The 21,558-nt window shown below is 42.3% G+C and overlaps 1 protein-coding gene across 4 annotated transcripts in view; it reads right to left on the reverse strand.

The window, feature by feature from the left end:
• The window catches only part of stard13b (StAR related lipid transfer domain containing 13b), a 55,939-nt gene that overhangs the window by 17,709 nt on the left and 16,672 nt on the right, over window positions 1-21,558 (reverse strand). Inside the window, exon 1 of one of the 4 annotated variants that reach the window (XM_010736348.3) lies at window positions 11,258-11,720. The exons of 2 other annotated variants lie outside the window; for them this stretch is intronic. In XM_010736348.3, coding sequence (XP_010734650.2) covers window positions 11,258-11,381 — 124 coding nt within the window. In that variant the 5' untranslated portion in view covers window positions 11,382-11,720. Of the gene's footprint in view, window positions 1-5,510; window positions 5,787-11,257; window positions 11,721-21,558 lie in introns of those variants that run through there. One more of the 4 variants, XM_010736346.3, reaches the window with a different exon arrangement.

A 21,558-nucleotide genomic window follows, 5' to 3' on the forward strand; every position in this document is an offset into this window, starting at 1 on the left:
GCCTCGCAGCGCACTGCAGCAGCAGACTTGTGAGTTGCGGCAGAGATGATGATACAGTCAGCATGTGTTGTTGTGTATGATGAGGTGCGGCAAGAAAATATACCCACTGAAAGAGCTGTGTGACTTCTCTGCTTTATCAGAGCCGCAGCACGGCACTCACAGAAAATGTAGGACTGCGTGGCCATCAAAGAGAGGCTGTGTTCAGACAGTCACTCCCCGGCTGACAGGCCTATAAAGTTAAGAGACAGCGGCTGAATGTCTGTGGTCTGGATGCATGCTGCCTTTGCGCCTGTCAGTTTTTCCAGCTAATGACATGTGATGTACATTTTTACCACAGGAGGGCAGCCACGTGCTGAACTCTGGCATGGTTTACGTGCTAATAAAGAGAAAATGTAACATATAAGAAATACAGACTGTCCAACACATGTCAGGCACGACAGCCACTATCTCACAAAGGTAATGTGCTCTGTCAGTTAATCAATACAAGATGTTACACATCACCGCATCAGTTATCTATACTGTCTTTTGAAATGTATATAAACCCATTTTCTATAGATAAACAGATGTTTTGATCATTTAGTCCATAAAATGTGAATGTAAAGTTAAAATCCTGACACGCTTTATTTGTCCAAGACAAATTTCCTGTAGGTCCCTCATGACTAAGAAGTGATTATGCGGGTCAAAACATATTTAGTGTACCGTTTGCTGGATAAGAGGTTATTAAGGTTGGGTTTTTTTTTTCAGTGAATTAGCATTTTCTAATCTGTGGAATGTAAAAGACGTGAGAACAGGAGAAGTTTTCCTTAACGGCTCTGTTAATGTGTGACTTTCCGTTCCTGTTACAGTGCAGCAGAGGCATTTCTGAAATCTGCTCTTAGTAAATGATTAGCCCTGCACATGTGGCAGCTGTCAGCTACTCTGACTGTGTATAGGGAGTGCACTGATTCACACACACACACACACACAGGAGAAACATTTGCAGGAAGGATGTGAGCTCAGCCTGCCATCTACAGGCATAAAATGGGAATCTATGTCAGGGATTTATTAGTGTAACCTTTATTTACTGGAGGCTGGTTGGATTGAGTCAGTCTGCTTTCAGCCGTTACAAGACTTGAATCATTTCCTCGTTTTTTATCAGCAGGGCAGGAAAGAACCAACGGTTACCAACCAACTTAAACAAATCAGATCTGTTCACATCTTATCTGTGAGTTATTCATACATGGGAATGTATATTGAAGCCATAAGTCAACTGTAATGACAGACCTCTAACCCACATACACTCTGGACAGGTTGCCAGCCAATCACTGAACTAACACATTATTTACTTAATATCACATTAAATACTCAACTATGATTAGAATGAATATGTTATACTGATTTGGGATTGAGCCATTATGTAGCCATTAAACCCTAATGTGACATATCATTACATGATTTCTTTTAATACATATTTAGTACCTGTTTGATAAAATCATCATATAATTGAAGCCCAAAACAAATACGAGCCATGGATTTAATTAGCTGAGGTGTGATGATGGTAGTGCTAGAGGTAGACGACATGCTAATCACATTGTAAAAATTGCTTTTCGCTCCCTGACAGTTTTATTTACTGCTCTCTGAAGGTAGCAAACAAAATCTGCATAACAATCACATCCACAACAGAGAGCTTCATGAATAAAAAATAAACAGGGTCCATGTGTACTAAGTAAACAATGCTCGAGGCTACTTCTCCACTTATCATCAAACCTGTATTTCAATGAAGGAACACTTTAGTTTCACACACAGATGATCTAACATGCCACATGTAGCAGCCGACCACTGATGAATAATTCAGCGCTTTTGGAAGAGGAGTCTTGAGTGGGAGAGGGCATAGTCTAACTAAATTCCTCAACTTGAAGAGCCCTTTTTTTTTAATGTCACAACTTCTCAGAAGACAAAACACTACAAAAACAGAGCTGGTTTCTAACAATGATCCACCTCCTAGTCAGAGGAAGAACAGAGGAAGAAGGCTAGAGCTTGTCCTCTTAACAAGCTTAAGTGTTCCTGTCCTCTCTGTGCTAAGCATTCAAAATCTGCAAGTGTGTAAGTGTTACATCCTTTTTGCTTCTCCCAAAGTAGGCTCTGTTAAAGTCCCTTTAAAGCTTGTTAAAGATAAAGTTTTGTCATTGAACTCCTGTTAACCTTCATATAAGGCAATGGGGTTGATATGACAAACACTGTTGGTCAAAAATAAGCAAGAAAATATGCGACAGCGTGCACGTATCTGCTTCAGTGCTGAGCAAATGTAAGACAGCACCGTACATGTACAGTACAAACACTGGTACGTGCCAGCAGGAACAAATGTGGCTGATAGCACGTTAACCTGAAAGACACAAGCCCTTCAGCCATGACAGACAAATAAAAGGCACACTCTGTAACTCTGGGACACAGACACATTCATGATAAGCGCACAGCTGCCACGCAATAACTTGTGTCATTTGACAACAACACCACAACGCCTTCAACCATGGCAGAACGCACTAATGGACTTTCCAGGGCAGAGATCGGAGCCTGATGGCTGCACCGAGGTCAATAAGCCATGGAGAAGGGCCGCGGAGGGGTCGCACTGGACAGAGCTTCTTGTCTGAAACACAACAGCTCCTCAGTGAGGAAAAGAAGCAGTCAGCGGGCACACTTTTAGTCACGGTTTGGCATTCAGCTGCTCAGGGTTTCCACCAACGTCCAAAGGAAGTTTCCAGGACTTTTTCGCAACTATATATAGGCATATTCGTATGAGATGATTCATTCATATCCTGATCTTTGCTGAAATTCCAATTGAAACAGTTAAATTTCAGACCTGAAACACGCCTTAATATATTCCAGCATTTCCTGATATTCCTTTATTTCCAGACCTAAAAGCAAAAACATACTTGGTAAAGACTTTCAAGGCAAAAACAGCAGTGCATATAAAGGAGCACATTTATTCGAATGTTTACAACGGGGCAGAAATATGTGTAAATTAAGGATATATTGGTCACTTATAGGATGTGCACGAGTAGCAACAACAGATCCTGAGAGTCTAGACTCCAGATGGGCCGAGCAGGAAGGAATCGAGGCAGAAGAGAAGAAAGCGGCAGAAACAGAGAAGCCCTTCCAGAGAGATGAAGACGTATGGAATATTCCTCCAAAATGCGAGGAATATTTTGAGGGAAGGAGACACATTCCTCCACAATGAAAACAAGCCCTTTCCCTCGCACAACAATCCCACTGTGCAGCTCTCAAACGCCTGTTTCTTTCCATCTTATTTCAAACAGCTGTGCATTTTTATCCATCAACTCTGAAAGCTGATGAGATATGCTGCTCAGAATTTTTGGACAGTAGGAACTTGTTGGTCTTCAGTCGGCCCTGGTACGTTGTCAGCAACCTATCATAGTGGACTGAATGAGAACCCACACACATAGCTATGGAGGCTTTGAAATGCCATCAAATCGGAAACATGACTAAGACCCCCACAGGCTTGCCTGGAATTTGAGGTGAAACAATACTGAGTAACTCTGCCCATCACCATGGCCCCCACTCACTTTCAACCTGCTATGTCAACAGGGCTATCCAGCTGGAATGCAGAAGCCACTGCAACACATGGAGATCAATCTTGTGGCTCTGCACAGTCTGCAGTCAGTCCCTTAAAATACCACCTCGCTTTTTGTCTCGCATTTCAAACAGGTATGCATCACACAAGGTGAGACCCGAGGTATGGAGGTAAAGACGGCTAATGTCGGGGCTCGAAACGCTCCTCTCCTGGGAAAGATGAAGAAAAACTCCCACACTGCGAGAAAATTGCTCAATTAAGGCATTTAAGAGAAGTTGGATTAAAAAAACTACAATTACCAAAATTAGGCATAATCGCAGCACTTAAGACAGCCAATGAAAAGAGATGTTAAACACATTAAGTGTCTTACAGATTCACCTTTTATTTTGTCTCAGAAATAGACAGCTCGGATAAAATATTATCCACCATATTTAAGGAACATTAGTTTTTGTATTTACTTTCTTATACTGACTGATATTATGTGAAATTCACTGGGAAAATTATTATTTTGCACATGTTTTTTCTACATTTACAGCAATTTGATTTGTGATTTATTTGGTATGTGATAAATTTGATATATGTTATAGCTCAAGTACTTTGACAGCTTTTTATGGAAGATGAGGATCAAGTGAAACAGTCACCTTTGGTCACACAGAGTGCCAGACTGCAGTGAAATAACATATTATATTTTAAAGCAGTTACAACGTCACCCCTGACCAAGAATGTGCAAGTAAAAGTTGTTAAAATGACTTTTAACTGAGATAAAAGAATCCTAAAAACCCACTTCAAACACGTACATATTTTCAGACTTTGTCACAGATGACTTAAATTGTTGGTTTGCTGTCAAACCAGACATCTGTAATCTGAAAACACATGCCAGGTTACATGACTGCACATGCCTGCAAACATCACATCATGAAGATGTCCTCCTTAAAAAACAATGTTACGTACACACAGCTCCGGGACGTCTTCACACGTGAATCCAACAGTAAGCTCTGTGTATCCTTCACACTGTCATAACCACATGCATCATGTGCTGCCTCACTCGTCTGCGTTGATACAGCATGCACAAGATGCTCTTCGGAGTGTGATTGAGAAGATAACCATGCTGTGTGTTGCTATCTGATGGCTGAACTTTCTACTGTTATACTGTCAATGTATAAAACATAGACACCCTTTGAAACAGAGGCAGGATGCTCACACCTGCAAGCGAGAGCGGGAGTGGTAGCACTTTGTCCCCTCCATTGTTATGCTGCCCTCCCCCCCTCCAGGGGACTGACCAGGTAAATGGTAGTGAAGAGAAGAGGTTACAGGCCTTTGGAGAAGACGGATGGGAGGTCAGGCCCTTTTGTGGTCAAAGAAAACACCTCCATTGCTCTCCTAGCTATATACGGCAGCCCACAAATGAGCTGAGGGCTTGTAAAACTGTCAGGCCAGACATTCATTGATATCTTTTGTTTACATCGTGGCCTGAACTCTTGTTATGTAACAGATCCTACAGCTTATCGCCTATCAGCGTTCCTTAAAGTCAGTCAATACTAATTATTTACCACCACTGCACCCATGACTCTTATTGGCTGAAGGTCAAGTGTGGACACACACAACACAAACACACTTATCATTATATTTGTTTTCCAAAGTTTATTTCCATTGACCTGCACCTTTGTCTGGAAACAAATGAACAAAGACTGCCCTTGCTCACTCTCTACTAGATTATCCTGCCTTTACAATCTCATATTCATACGTATGTGTCATATCTTATTCAGTGCATGTTTTGACTACCAGCTTGGTAAGTCTCCTAGCATTCCAGAAAGTATGACAAAGACGGATTAAATTAAGCAGAATACGTAACCGCAGACTCTTGAGCCAAAACAACAAGAAACAAAAAAAAGGGCTGGTATCCAACCAAAAGTCCAACAGTCTGAACTGTCACGTCTCCTACCTCCAGCGATCCTCTTGAGTAGTTGCTGTCTGGCAATGATCCTGCCCAGCCTGTACCCAGAGCGTCTGCGATGATGGTCCATTCTCAGGTAGATATCCTGAGTCTCTGGGGTCATACTCCCAAGACACTCGCTGCCCGTGGACTCTGAGATCTCCCGGAACATAACTGAAACACTGTACCCCAAACAAGCCCCTGACCGCTGGCTGATACACACTCACCCACAGACACTCTCCCACCAACAGAAAACTTCACATACAGGCGCAAAAAGCCTTAAGTGAGCTGAGAGGGACAGCAGAGCCGAGCCTAGGGGGGAGGAGTGCCAACACTATGCAGGTCATGTGAGCACTGGGAGGCCAATGGTATGGAAGCAGTGGGAGTACTGCCCACCTTGCTGAGCTGAATCCAATGCCTGTGTGAACGCTTGTCAACTTCCCCCTGCTCTGGAGGGAAATATAAATACCATTGGAATGCCTATGAACTGACTAAGGAGAGCAGGAGTGGAAGAAAGACGGGTGTGGGAGGGCTTACAAAAATAGTGGTTTTGGATCCGCCCTGCGCTAGAACAACTCTTCTGCTGTTGCCGGTCACACAGGTGCCAAGTTTACTGGGTGAGAGTGAGTCTGTGCCATTTTAGAGAACACTACAGAGAAGAAAGGAAGAGTGGGAGAAGTTGTTTTCTCGGTTGGAGAATGCTAATTTCTGCCTCCCCACCCCCACCACATAGCCCCCACGTCCCAGCCACAGGAAGGCCTCTCAGCAGGTCTCCTCAAAGTGTCAGCTCCTCAGAGTGGAAACCAAATTTTAGCTCGAATACATAAGGTCGACCCATATCCCCTTTAAGTCAATACAAAAGGCAGGATCATGCTCCGGCGTGTCATCTGTTCGGCTCTGGTGGCCGTTCAGTGACAGGAAGTAGAGCTTCTTCTGACAATGTGTCCCCAGCCATTACTGCAAACTAAAATCTCCAGCACTTGTCACATGCTATATCGTTTTTACAGTCAAGAGCAGAAGGTGTGATTTAAGAGACTGAATTAAGTTGTAAAGAACCAAATAAAAAGAAAATAGACTGCAGGAATTAAAAAAAAAACCATACTACATATTAATAAATTGCAATAATTGCTATGTTCTATTTCTATCAGCCCTGGTGTTACAGTTTTTAGCAAGAAGCCAGTGTGCTATTCCATTTTGTATAACAGGAAGTGATGTGCTTATGGCAATCAATCAAACATGAACCAAAAACTCTTAAACAAAGAACCAAATAAGGATACGATAGGATTAGGTGTATTATAAAAAGAAATCATCTCGATCAAAACTGTTTCAAATGTATTTGCATATGTATTTATACATATTGAGGAGTTGACGACTGAAACTGAGCTGAAAATATGACAATTCAAATCTATCTTTCAAGAGGATGATGATGAAGGACAACACTGAACATCAACAGCAACATTTTCTGTGTGAACGACAAATTATGTGATATGACTTGTTGGAAACAGTCTTTATATTTAAAACCAAAAATAAGTCACAAATTAAAGAAACAACTATCTGGCAACATGCAGAAATAAAAGTTATTTACACCATTTGGTGTAACTGAAAACTAAAACTGTCCACTCATATCAGTCCGTTTACAACATGGAACAATAATGTCCTCACTCCTGAAATGAAGCCCTCATCCGCACAAGCCGACCCACCCAGCACCAATCAGGGCCCCTGCCACTCTCCTTGTGACCTGGCCTCTGCATACAGGCATGCCTGTGTAGCATGGCGCCATACATGTGAATAGAGTACAAACGGGCAAGCGACCAAGTCAAACACAGCCCCTGGTTGTTTCACTCCTCTGGCTGGCAAAATCCACCCTAGCTTAAGCTCACAAAGACCACAATTCAGCAGCACACTTCAGAGCCCGCTGCGCATTTTCATAAACTTCTCCTGGGTTTAATGACCCTCTCCACACCCTCAGGTGGAGCTATTTAAATATGTGATTGCTGCTTTTTTAAAAGGTACTAGATGGCGGTGCGACACTATTCAGATGATTTCATGGCACGGTGACTCATTTTTTACACACACAGACACCTGTTTTCATTCATACTGTACAAGCATTGCTTCAGGTGTCAGATGTTAAAAAATGATTGGCGGCATGCTGGCAGCAGCGTGATCTCCCTGAACTCATTTCTGTGTGTTCCTCTCCTCTTCACGTCTAGACGAAGAAACTAACAGAGCACATCATACATATCCGATTACGGAATCAATCAGCCGCCGCTATGCAACATGATGATGAATGAGATGAATGGTGGTTTCGTGTCAGTCCGCACTCAAATACCTCAGTAGGCATTGTGCAAGGGCTACGAGATCTTCGCTTCTCTTTGGATGTCCCTGTGTTTAACTTCATTCTGCATGCCATGAAGAAATGGTTGTGGCGTGTCCTTAGCAGGGAGTGTTGTGTGTCAGGCACAGTGACTCCAGCCCTTATCAAACGTGTCCTAACACGCCTCTGTCTGGGTCTTAGAACTCAAATACTATACAGCATGGCAACAGGAATCCAGACTCACATTACACACAAACACATACCGAGGAGCTGCAAGATGCCGGCTTGACAGAGTGGATTTTATCCTTCGTCACAATGTAGGCAGTAAATGTTATTACTTGATGACAAAGTAAGCCACGCTGAAATGCAGCTATACTGCAGGCATTTAACGCATGTCCAGCTTTCATTCAGCCTCTGCTCCAGCGCTCAGCTGTAGCCAGGTGTGACAACAAAAAGGGAAAATACACTGAATCATGGAGTCAAAGCTCAGGGCCCACAGATGATGAGTAAGGAGGCAGTCGAGTGGGGTTTAGACACTGCTCTGATGTGGTTTGATTCAGCGGCAGACACATGTAATCTGCACTGGGCAGTTCTGGCTCTGGTGTGCCTACGTTTCCTGTGGTTAAGGCTTAAGAATAGCACCAGTGTGACTGAAGGTTTCCACCTCACGATCCACCGAATGTCTGAATTCTGAGCTCAGGTCTGGGAGTGAATCACACTTAATACTGCAAGACCAGTCGTGTTGCTTTGCAGGTAACCTGAAGCATTTGATAATCTAATAATAACGCCTCAGTGAATGAGGTGGTAGGTGCTCTACTGCAGACGTTTTACCCACTCCAACCGTGACTCAACCCAGTGAGGATCACTCCATGCATAATTATTCAGACCTTAATTTCATCTTTAGTAGCAGGCACTCCTCGAGCAGCTGCATGAAGCTGCCGGGTTTTCCCCAAAACAGAGGTGTGGCCCGCGATATTTAGGCTGCTCACCTGCAAATTATTAAGTAATATAGGAGTACAAATACAAATATTTTTAAAGGAAATTAATAGAATAGGGTTTCATCATACATATAAACTGTGGAAATATAGCAGAGAAAGAAGAAAGTCTATTTAACAACCAATCTAATAACACAGCATGTACATAACCAGATTACTGTGACCTCTGTGAGAGCAGTAACTCATGTCCTTGATGTTATAATGAAACACATACAATAGAAACACCTTCAGCCACAACCTGCAGACTATTAAACCATTCAGGTGGTGCATATTCTGATTCACAGCCTAAATTTCAGCTCAAGGGGAAATAATATGCCAGTTTGGCAGTACCCTGCATTTATATTCATCTCCGGGAACAATAGACTCAACTCAAAGTCACACCCTTGCAGTGTTAAATGATTTCATGCATATCTCCCTGTAATTAAAAAAGCTTTATGATATATATCTATCTATATAGAGCATGACAGCTCACATTTATCAGTATTTGACTCCTGCTTCTCGGTCAACATGTGACAGTTAACACCTATTAATCACACCGGAGTGTGTGGAGCCCACTGAGTCTTTTAAATGCTTACTGCAGAGTCACCTTCAACACAGCAGCTGGGTACAGATTTAAATTTTAAAAACGCTCTGCGGATAGGCTCCACACATCTTATCTCATGGACTGATGCACATAATTTAAGTCTATGAGGTTGGAGTCCGTGCTTCGGCGAGCAAAAAGATTTTATGCACCTCTCTCTCCGGAAGCCGACTTCCACAGCTGCCATTCATCAGTATTTGGCTGTAAACGAGCAAACATCTGTGATTTGACACACATGAATGTCCTTGTTGATTGGCCAGATCATCTCTAATGAGCTAGAAATGATTTAGCAGGGGTTTATACATCCTGTCCTGAATTTTGAACAAATTCTCTCTGATTTCTGTTTTGCAAATGAAAAGTTGAATTTTCTCCTCTCATCAGCTTTGCATACAGCCTGATGTGATATTCATAATCCACAAAGAGGCACATGAAACTGTAAAAATCAGTGGTGCACCTGGCAAAAAATAACACCAGAGAACTTCCTCTTAGATCAATGTTCAAGCTACTTTCAATCCATCTGTCAAGCCGGTCAGCTGCATCTAGTCCGTCAGTGTAACCTTGTTCACTGATCAGCAGCTCAAGGCCTTAGGAATGCAGAGACCGTTAAATGCATGGCACACATCAACACGCTGTATATAGCAAAGAATGCAAGATTAATGTGTCAAATATCTAGAGAACGCACGACACTTTGAACCATGCACAGCTGAGCCAGGCATGTATAAAAACCTAATGCACAAAACACAACAAAACAGCAGCTTTGAATCCACTCACACAAGGCGAACACGCTCTGTCTGCATGACGTCATGGACTCCAAACTCTTATTAATGAAGATAGAGCTGTTTTGTGATCCATGTGGCTTTCCCACATGAGGAGCTGCTGTGGTGAGTTCACTGCGCCTAGTGGTGGACTTTGGTGGTTACAGCATAAATTATTGATTTCAACACTCCAGGCACAGAAACTCTGAAGAGTTTTGACAAATAATAATCCAACAGGCACGAAACCTCCAAATCTTCAGTGTTTCTCTCAGATTTATCCTGCAGCAGCTTCACACAGTCGTTCTATTGAATCATTTCTCTACTATGTTTAACATGCCACATATTATTTTCCTCCCACTTGCTTATATTGAGTTAAATATTCGAATATACAGTCCCAGCATCTACTATACAATTCCAGACCAATTGTGTATAATTCATATATACGCTTTGCAGGAAATATAAAGTCTGTTTGAAGAGACTTTAATAAGAATAAAGTTCAGTGTGACTGAACAGTGTTTGGCAGCACAATATGTCCCATCCCTCAGATAGACAGATGCTTTTTAAGATAGATAGATAGATAGATAGATAGATAGATAGATAGATAGATAGATAGATAGATAGATAGATAGATAGATAGATAGATCACAGTGTAAAAAAAATGACTCATCAGCGCCACTCTGCGGCAGGCAGCAGCAGTGCTCAGGTCATTTCTAATACAGCTGGTGTGACAAATGAACACAGTACAGTGTGTGACTATGTGTGCTCAACGATTTCCTACACGTGTGCAAACAGTTGATCGGAGTGTTAAAAATCGGCGGGATTTTAAACTCAACAACTTCTATCATGATCCCATTTTAATTATTAAATGAATCGGACCACATGCACCTTTATTTATTTATTTTAAATTCATTTTAATGTTATTATGTTCCTGCACTGCAGCTGAACTTTCCATTAAACAAGACAAATTAATACAATTTAAAATGCACATATTTGATGACACAAAATGCAAACAATGAATGAAGTCTCCATCCAAAAAAAAAAAACTTTAAAGTGACCCCCCAGCTCTCCACACGCTCTCAGCGGGCAGGCTGTGCCTGTAGCGGGCTACTGACCTGCCAGTCTCCGCTCCCTGACATTCCTCCAGAGTAAATCCCAGGCTTTGGATGTGGAGCTCCGCAGCTGCTCGCTGAAAGAGCGCCGGAGCTTCAGTCTCGCTGAGTTTCTTCTAGATGTCATCGCAAATCCTCCACTCGCTCATAATAACACAATCCTCTCGGTCCCGTTAAAGTTAAAGAAGTCCCCAGAAGACAGAAGAATCACCTTTTTTCCTCTGTCACAGCAGCAGAGCTGACTTTGCTGTCTGCTCTCCACACACAGTTGTCAACATATTGGAAAAAAAATAAATAAAAATAAACTCCTCTCGGTCAGAAATCAATGAAAAAGTATAACAAAGTGATAGTGGACAGACTTTCACACTTCACACCAGATGTGTGTGTACGTGAGACTATGCGTGTGTGTGTGTGTGTGAAGGGATTCACGCGCCGCAAGCGCTACTAAGATGCGGTGCTTTCAAGTGCTGCGGGAAATATGAGCATTAGCAGCTGAGCGCGCATGATCCACCCATCAAAGGAGGAACAGAGAGCATGGAGCACTGATGGCAACAACATATGGTGAAGCCATCTACCATTTTATAATCTCTTGCATAATATATACATCTCATGAATGGATGATTCAGTTTTTGTTTGATATTACGTGCCACACACTTTATGCGTTTTTCTAATGTTCCATGAAGGTTCTCTCTCTTTGGCAATATTTCATGGAACCTTTGAAGAACATCACAAGGACGTCTCCATTTAATGTTCGGTCACGGTTATGTGGATACTGATGGCTCCTGCATGACGGGTTATCCCGGAGAACATTATGAGAACATTCCACGCAGGTTTCCATAACTGCGAAATGTTCTCGTGAGGTTAAAAACTATTTCTTGGGCCCACATCATTTATCTCACAGGGTCGTCGGGAAGAAGACTCACCTGGAAAATAGTGCGAATGTTATTCTTTCCAATGCTATTGTTGTTTATTGGCTCTCAAAAATACTTTAAAACAATCAAAAGGGAAGCAACTTAACATTTAAAAGTACAGCACTGTTGATAAATCTTACTTTGAAAACATGCGTCAGTGAAGTAACTCTTAAAAAAGCCTTTCCAGAATGTTCTTCCAACTAAAATACTACTGTACAGTACGTAACAATCCTGTGATGTGCAAAACAACAGCAATCCAGCTCAACCCACAAAAAACAACAACCTCCAAAAAGACATTTTGTCTTTTTTTTTTTTTTTTTAGCCCCACAGTGATCTGACATTTCCAACATGAAGCAGGAAATACAGCTGTACGGAAAGCACTTGAAGGCATCACATGCTGCAAACCACACAACACCCCACCACCACCACTACAAACACTCACCACAGCTCTCCAATGACACATTTCAAATCTGAGCAACCACTTTCTCCAGCTCAGCCTCTCTCTTCATCATCCTCCCCCAAAACAAGAAGACGTAAGAGGAAACATCTGCAATCATGTGTCACTAAACATTTCATTAACCTATAAGACAGAGAGAGACCTATTTATTAACTATTATTAGGATTTTGACCTGAATTTCCCAACACAATGATGTCGTCTATTGTTCTAAAGCTTAGTGAGAGTTCAGCAAGTTCTCCCCAGGTAGGTTAGAGTAGGTCAACCCTTCCAACAGGAACATGGGTTCAGTTTCAGCACCATTTACTTTTGTTGTCACAATATCTCGCACCGCAGATACTGAAAAGAAAAGAGGCAGCTGAGGCAGCTTATGTCTGAAGAATAAACACAGTAAGTTCCTCTATATGGCTGCTGCTGCTGCTGCTGCCGCTAGACTTCAGTAATCATTACAGCAGAATTATTTAAGGAATTTCCTCCTATTATTGTGTGCCCGTTCAGGCTGCGCGTGGCCTAAAAGCAGTGATATCATATCGGCTGCATTAATTTCATGTTCACCAGCTGGGATTACTGTTATAACACACATTCTTAACCCAGAGTGACTGGCTGGCTGAAGATTGACAGTTTCTTAAATGAACGAATCTCTGCTGACCTCAGTTTGCCCTCTCTGTATGAAGCTGAGCTAACATTACTTCATTTCAATAAGCAGATAGACCCCCCATTTGCCACTGAGCCGGGCGGGTGATTCACAGATTATCACAAGGTCACATAGTGAGATATCTGAGTGCCAGAGGAGTGCGCAGCTGAGGGGAGAAAGGCTGTGGAATAAACTTAAAAATGACTCAAACGTCTCTTGGTCTTACTGCATCCCCTCTCAGCTAAAATCAGGAATGATATCAAAGACTGTGCGTTCCTATGAAGCAAAACATCACAACTTTCTGCTCATTTCACAGTAAACACACTAAAGTGTGGCAGGTTTTCATCTGCACCTGGATCTAACTGAATTTGTCACCGTTATATAAAGTTTACCGGATCACAGGAGTGAAAACTATGTGAGGAAACGTGGGTCAGAGGGAGGAACCTGTTGACCAGTGATCAGCACGTTGCTATTTTCAGCCTCACTTGTTCAGACCCCAGGCTAAAATGAAGCTTGGGGGACAAACACCCACACACATACACACTCATATACACACACTTGTCTAGAGAACCTGTTTCATTTGAGCCTGTGACTTTTCAGGAAGGGTCAGGGTTAGGCCGAGTCAAGTACCTTGTTTTACGCCGGTCACATGAACCGGGCGGCTTACAGAGAGAAAAGCTGAAAGTTAACAGAAGTTCTGGATATTTAACACAAAAGAAGTCCTAAACTTTAGATAACAGCCGTGGTTTATTCCCGACAAAAGTAAAAGGATTGACCTAAAAAAAGAAATCACACAGATTAGAACATGCCTTAAACAATCTTCAAAACATCACCTGTCTATCATCTTACTAATCCTTTGGCTCATATAGGTTGACGTGGGTTGAAAAACAGGATAATGAACGAGTGTGCTAGTTGTCAAAGTTGTAAACAAGGTATCAATGTCCAGGCCAAGTGACTGACAATGCGGGAATGGACACACAGACAATACCGTCCCTGTCAACCCCCCGGCAGTAAAAGTGATGGAGTGAGTGCAGCAGCAAGGTGACGACCTCTCTCAACGTGAATCAACAGAGAGGTAAACACTCTCTCTTCATTAAAAAAAAAAATAATAATCACAATCACCTCGTGCAATAAAGATGAGCAGGATCGCTGGAATATCATTGTGGTTTAGCCTCTTGGCAGTGGAAGTAATAGCAGATGAGGAGAGGAAACATCAATCAGCCTGAGAATGTTTTCCCTTCGCTGATTCACCCACTTGTTTGTTTTGGCCAGGCAGCTTTTAGAAAACGCTCATTTTCCCCGTTTTCCCCTGAAATAACTGCCATGTTTTCTGGGTTAGTTTTTGTCCGCTCTCTCTCTTTCTCTTTCTCTCTTACATCTCCCTCCCCCTCTTTCATAAACACTCACATATTTATTTGTACACAAGTTATCTAAATTCCAGCGTTTGTGTGCGTGCTGTCTCGGTGTCTGGTGACTGATGTGGAATTCTGCCCCATAGCTGCAGTGGGAAAATCCCAGATGTGAGGAAACTGATTTCTCCTCCGCGATTGGGTCATGTTGTTGGCCAGGAGGTCTTACACCAGGCCCCCTTGAATAGTCTGGGAGATTGCTCTTCCCAGCCTAATGGAAACAAGGCTCGGGGAGCGGGGAGTGGGGAGATCTCCCCTCCACCTCCACCCCCGGCCCCTAAGGGCTCGTCCCAGGCATGTGCTATAAATTTCCTGACCATATATTCCCAAGTCGAGTTCATTTTTCCAGAGGAGCCACACATGTGGTGTATATCTGGGTTTAGATTGTGGGGTTGGGGAAGGAGGAGCTGACTTTGGTCCCAATCCATTAAAGTGGCCACTAATTCTGTTTTCTTAGAGGGCTGTCTGTTGTAACGTCATAGTTTCTTCCTTTAGAGGAGGTTGTTCTTTATAGAGTCATTAATTCCCAAACCGTTGATCAACTATGAGAAATCTGTTTTCTCAAAAAAAAAAGATGAATAAGAAAACCCCAAAGATTTTCACGTTACTCACCCACGATGTTTACCCAAATCTTCCCTCTGCATCTCTTTGTTACATAACCTACAATGCAGACTCAAACGTTTATTTCAATATCATGAATTGTATGTAGAAGTGAGAGCTGGCAGGGGTCACAGTTTGTATAAAGAGGCTTGAAGAACGTAAAACCGGCATGACAAGCGTACGTGGCTATTGTTTCATTGAATGACAAAGCATGTAATGCTGTCAGGTCTGAATCTGTTGGGGCTGCATTGCCCACTAAAATGCATGGGAAAACATTTACACCACTGTTCGGCACCTGGTTTCTATTAGAGCAACGAGGATCTAATCACGGAGGTACATTTCTCTCTCAATCACTCTTATTCGCAACTCCCAACTCACTTCTTCGCTCACATGTAAAATAAGCTCATGTTTTATTGATTTTAAGTCATTTTCAAGCCGGTTATAAGTCTCTTTTTCTCCACTGGGGGATAATTTCCATCAGCTTTTCTGATCATGTGAACATGTGCACATTAAGGGAGGCACCTTCACAGCAATCAGCTATAAATACAGCTGACAGGATGACCTGTCATACACTACATTTTATGATACACTGTAGCATGACATTAGCCACCATGAAACAAATTCAAACAGGAAGTGGATGTTTATATTTCAAGATGAGCGCTGTCCCGAGAGAGAAACTGGAGTCTGACAAAGACCAAAGGAGAAAATAACAGCTGCTCGAAATGAAACCTACAGTTGGTCTGGTAGTTTCCGCTCCTATGACAAATGTCTCATGTGTAGAGTCTTATTTGAAACAATTGCAGGTTCAGCTCCAAAGGTCTCGAGCTGCTACAAAGGAGGCATACAAAACATTTCTGCTTAATAGGAACCAAATTGTGGCGATCGACATCTGTGTGAACACTCTGACCGCATGTTTACAAAGCTGAGTTATGTTGGCAACGCAGAGGAAAATGATTTTTGGATTACAAGGGGGAAACAAAAACAAATAGTTTTTATGCCTCCGCACCAATAAAAAAAGCAGCAATAATGATCAGTTTTATTAGCGTGCATGTGTGGACCGTGTTATAAGCTTGTCCAACAATTCTGCTCAACTCATCAGCCGTGATAAACTGGAAGTACAGTGCAGGTATTGTTTTCAAACTGAGACACAAACAGGTCCTGCTGGGCCCTTAACTTTTAAAGCCGGTGAGCCAGAGAGGATGCAGGAAGTCTGCCTCTGCCTCTGCCTGCTATTACTCTTTGATTACTGAGCCAAATTGTTTAATCAGGTCTGAAACCACAAGAAAGCCGCACTGCTACACTGCCCCGGGACAGAGCCTGTTTTAACGGAGGGCTGTGTTTTTTTGTTATCAGGGCACAGGTGGAAGCACACAGCTATGTAAATCTCCAGTAGCATGGTCACCCGCGGCATTGCTTCTGTGCACTCTGTACACAGTGTTTGGTGTGAGCCGTGCCACGTGCTTGGCCAACCAAAAGATGGAGAGGCGAGGGCCACGGGCCCAGTGGAGGCGCAGACTTTTTGCCTCCCTGGAACATCTGGAATCTCTGTGGTTTATGTGGGAAATCTTGGAGGCCGGTGACAGAGCCAATGTGGTTACTGTACCTAAACCGACCCTGCGGAAATGTTCTTGGCTTGGAAAGTGTGTGTGTGTGTGTGTGTGTTTGCAGGATCACAGAGGAACTACAAAGTGGAGCACAAGACGTGATAAAGCAAAAGGAGTTATTGTTTGGATTCATTTCCAGCAGAGTGGTGAGCATTCATAGGAAAGGTACACACACACAAACACAAAAGAAGACTTGAGCATGTTGACTGTTTAGTCACTACATCCTGGTTCAGGGTCCTGAAGTACTGTGGCCCTTCCTGGCTCATTACTTCCTAAATCTTGTTTCTGCTTTTCTTCTCAGTTGGCAGCTGAGTGCTGGACCAACCTGTTAGCTTTTGTGTCTCAACACACACAAACACACAGAGACACACACACACACACACACAGTGCCTGTCCTCCTGTGACTGGCCTGCATCCTGACACGGCTGCCCACGTCTCCTTCCACTTTCTTTACAAAACCCAGGCCTGAATTCCTGAGGACATAAACACAGCAATGCGCACAGAGAGCGCTCACCTTGGTCGCTTTGAGGAAGTTGTTCCCCGAAGGATTTATTGACTGCTTCTTTTTCTAATTGCCAGTGTGGATATAATTGGGAATCAGAACAATAAACCGCTCACTGAGGGACATAAAACTGACAGACAATACTGTTCAAACAGCTCTATGAACACACAATGACAGGATCAAACCGGATGATTTATACTGGGCGATAAATGATGCCCAAACATGATGGGAGCTGTTGAACATGATGATCTCATTCAGTGCAAGGGCCTTGAAGGCGTTATTAAATGATATTATGTGCTATTTAATGTATGATAGCTACAATAATTGCAATGAAAATGTTGAAATCGCAATAAAAACGTTAAAAGATTTCAGAGCGGGTTAACCAAATAGTTTCTCTAATGTTTTCACAACCTTGACAAATTACTGTATATACAAAGAAAAGTCTAGAAATACTACCAGGCTTCTTTTTTCCCCCTCCTCTTTCCCTGTCAAACAGCCGAGCTGGCCTCTGCACTCAGGAAACCACAAGTCATTTTCCATCTTTCCATGTGTGGAATTTTTCATGCACTCGTCATGCCAGCAGCACCCTTTATAGTCTGAGCTGGAGCTACAAATGACGACTTGGTTATAAATTTAGCGCATGATGTCACTGATCTGGCACCTGTCAGGCAACGGACAGACGAGGAGCAAATATAACAGTACAATCTGCATACGCAGCATTTAAAGGCTGCATATGCTTTAAATCAAGACGTCTCACAATGTCCAGGTCCTGTCTTTAAATAGTCACAGAGCAGATGAAAATGCTTGGCCATATTCAAAGACTGCTGTGGAAAAAATGTGCTACGTTGCCGGTTCTTCTCAATACCGAAGCCACTTCTAACGCACCACGAATATTCTTTGGGGCGACACAGAGGTAAGACACGTCTTCTTTTTAAACTTGTGTTGTGATGACTCCTGCATCATTCCCTTCACAGAGAAGAAGAGTGTCTCTTCCCCATCAGTCAGGAAATGACTTACAAAATGATTACAATGCACACCTTATGACTGTAAGTATGTGGACATCCTTTCCAAATAAAAGAAACCTGATTGTTACAGCGAGTCAATGATGTTTTAGACAATAGTGTGCTTCCACCTCTGTGGCAACAGTTTGGAGATGGCCTTTTCCTGTTTTCAACATGACAGTACACATACACACAAATCAAAGTCCTTAAAGAAAAGTTTGTTGTTGGGGAAGAACTTGACTGACCTCAACTTCATCCAACACCTTTGGGATGAACTGGAGCAAGCCCGGACTTCACCTCACCTCACTTCACCTCTCACTTGTGGCTGAACGAGAGCAAATCCCTGCAATCAGGTTCCAAAATCTTTTGGAAAGTCACCCCAGAAGAGTGAAGGCAGATTTAACGGCATATTGTAATTCTAGACAAACAGGACGAATTGTACAATTCTTCTAGAATGATATATTCCTTTAAAAAAACAAACATGGCCTTCCCCTGGGAGCTATGTGACATTTAGTTAAGTTTGGACTTTTCTATCACAACAAGAAAAGACAAAAGATTTCATAATAAAAATAGCGCTGCGGTCAAAATCCAATAGAGACCAGCGAATAACAACAGAGTTAATAATCCTGCTTACCTATGATTTCAACATTCAGCCTGCCGGCCCCCTTCTACTGTGGTAAATGTTCTGATTACAACTACGTAGGTGACAGGCTATTTCATCACTTCATGTCCTCTTCTGTTGCCATGAAGCCCTTGTGATGTGTATATTATGGTCTCAAACAGGCCTCCAGAGGGAGAGAAAGAGGGACTGCAGCTGTCTGAGGTCACAGTCAGCCTCCACCAGCAGGCAGTGACCCTGGGTGAGACTAAAGGCCTGGACTCTGAGAACAGCTGAGGAACACTCAGGAGTCCGAAACAGACAAGACAGCCCTGCAGTAACACACACACAGCTATGGATATTATATAATACCCACTGGTGCTTCATCTATAGCTGGACAGGTGATTTATATAGCAGCGTGCTCTCAGCGGAGACCCACAGCGGAGTCATTCCACACTAAGATGGATGCTCATATTGGTCAGTCACATATTGTGGGAGTCACGAGTAAAAAGTTGCTAAATGATTGTAACTTTGCTCTGCAATTAATCCAAATCATCAAGGAATGTTTGAAGTTTTTCTTTGTGCAAAATCGAAACTGTCCAGGGGATTCAACATTTTTCATTCCAGTCGTTCAGGCTATAAAAAATTGTGATGATGTTTCACATGAATAAATTCATGTTTTACAGCAAAAACACTTGTCAGGAAAAATCCCCAAGTTGAGATATGATCTGAGTTACAAGAAGCAGCAAAACTAAACACTTAGTTCAAGTTAAAGTGCGTCACAGCATTGTTGACACAATTATACTGACCTCCAATAAGCACAGCACATGCAGCACTAAAATACCACAGCTATCACTGCTCATCACCACAACTATTATTTTTATTTCATTAGAAACCTTTGCCACGATACTCGATTTACACATTTCAAACGTTTACTTCACCTCACTTTTACAGTCTAGAGAACACGCCAAAGACTCAGTCTACAGTTTTAGACAACCTTGAAACCAGAATCATCTCTGACAATGAATGAAATCTGGCCTCATTTAAACACTGGAAACGTCCTTTCCCTCTCTTTTCTGCAGCTTTTCTCTGGGCGTCATTCACGCCAACGTGTGAGGTACACAGGGCTTTACGTTACTTTCCTAAGAAGCCTCCAAGGGATTCACAAAGTTTCCTCTTTGTTTTTCTTATAATCAGTAGCAGGAGATTTCCACATTGAAAGTAGATTAGCATATTAATTCAGAAAGAGGATCAGTGTAAATGCGCACACACACAGCCTGTCTGTTGAAAGCTCGGAGGCAGAGTGGGAAGCTTCGAAAACTGACAGTTCTGCGCCAGAAAGTGCCGTTTAAGCCTCACTTGTGTCATTTTCCCTCAGACTGGCTTTTGGGAAGGTGATGTTTATCATAACAAAGCACAGGACTATTTATTTATGCAAGTTAAAAGTCACCGGGTTCTGCATAACTGCTTCTCCTTGGACCCTGTCAGTCTCTGTTTGTCTAACCTCTCCACTGCAATCTTTATTTTCCTGTTACATAATTACATTTAGAAAATATTATACCTACTGTTAAATACACGTTTTCTGCCAGACAGATAAGTGCAGCTTCATCGCCTTATCTGTACTGTATCTCTGACAGAGACCTGGCTGGATATGGAGCTTTCAGCTCGCAGTGTCACCGCGGATTCATTAATTCTATGATTAATGTCAGTTAAGGCAGCAGGCTTTTGAGGATGAACATAGCTGCCTCCTCTCACCAGAGGAAGCCATTAATTTCCACACTGCAATTAAAGAGACTGTAGGGAATAGATTTCCATACAAATTACTGTGTGAGAGGGAATAAGGCACTTTTGGCCCATCGGCTACTCAAGATTTGAAAAATGCTCTATAAACGTTGAGTAATGCCTTCAGAAAATAAACATTTGAGAGGGAGGATTAAGATTTTTTTTTTTATTCTCTCCTTAGAGCAAAAAGTTCTTTGAGCATATCCATATGCGGTTTTAGGATGGAAGCTCTGGCTTTTGTTTTTTGCCTCAGGAAAAATAAAACAACAAGTCAAGAGGGCTAAAAGGTCTAGTGTTTTTTCCATAAATGCTTTTTTTTTTTAAATAAATAAGAGTTTTGAAATCCCCTGAAGTATTTTTTAAATCTTTGCTCCCTATCTCAATTCTAAATGGTGCAGTGCTTATTATCAGTGTTGTCCATGCCAAACAAGCAGGCCATTGTTCAACACAACTCAGGTCTGTCAAAAGCACCGCAGAGATGAGTGAAATGTAAATGAATGAGACTTTGAAAAACACCCACTGGCGGCTCCTACAGGCCGCTCCTTAAATGTTTGCAACAACTCACTGACATTGTGACCTTCACTGAGCTATTTTATTTATTAGTGTTCAAATGTTACGTAACTTTTTTTGATAGAATCGGGACAATAACATGATCTACATGAACCCATCATGCACTAACATCCATGTAAAGGGCATGAAAAATAGTTTGCATATATCACCGCAAACAACAAAAACTTTTCTTGAATGTTTCTTAAATTAATTGCGAAACATTTGTATGAATGCACTGAAGTCCTTTAACAGCCTGCTAT

The sequence above is a fragment of the Larimichthys crocea genome, chromosome VII (assembly GCF_000972845.2).
Source record: "Larimichthys crocea isolate SSNF chromosome VII, L_crocea_2.0, whole genome shotgun sequence".
Taxonomy (NCBI): Eukaryota; Metazoa; Chordata; class Actinopteri; family Sciaenidae; genus Larimichthys; species Larimichthys crocea.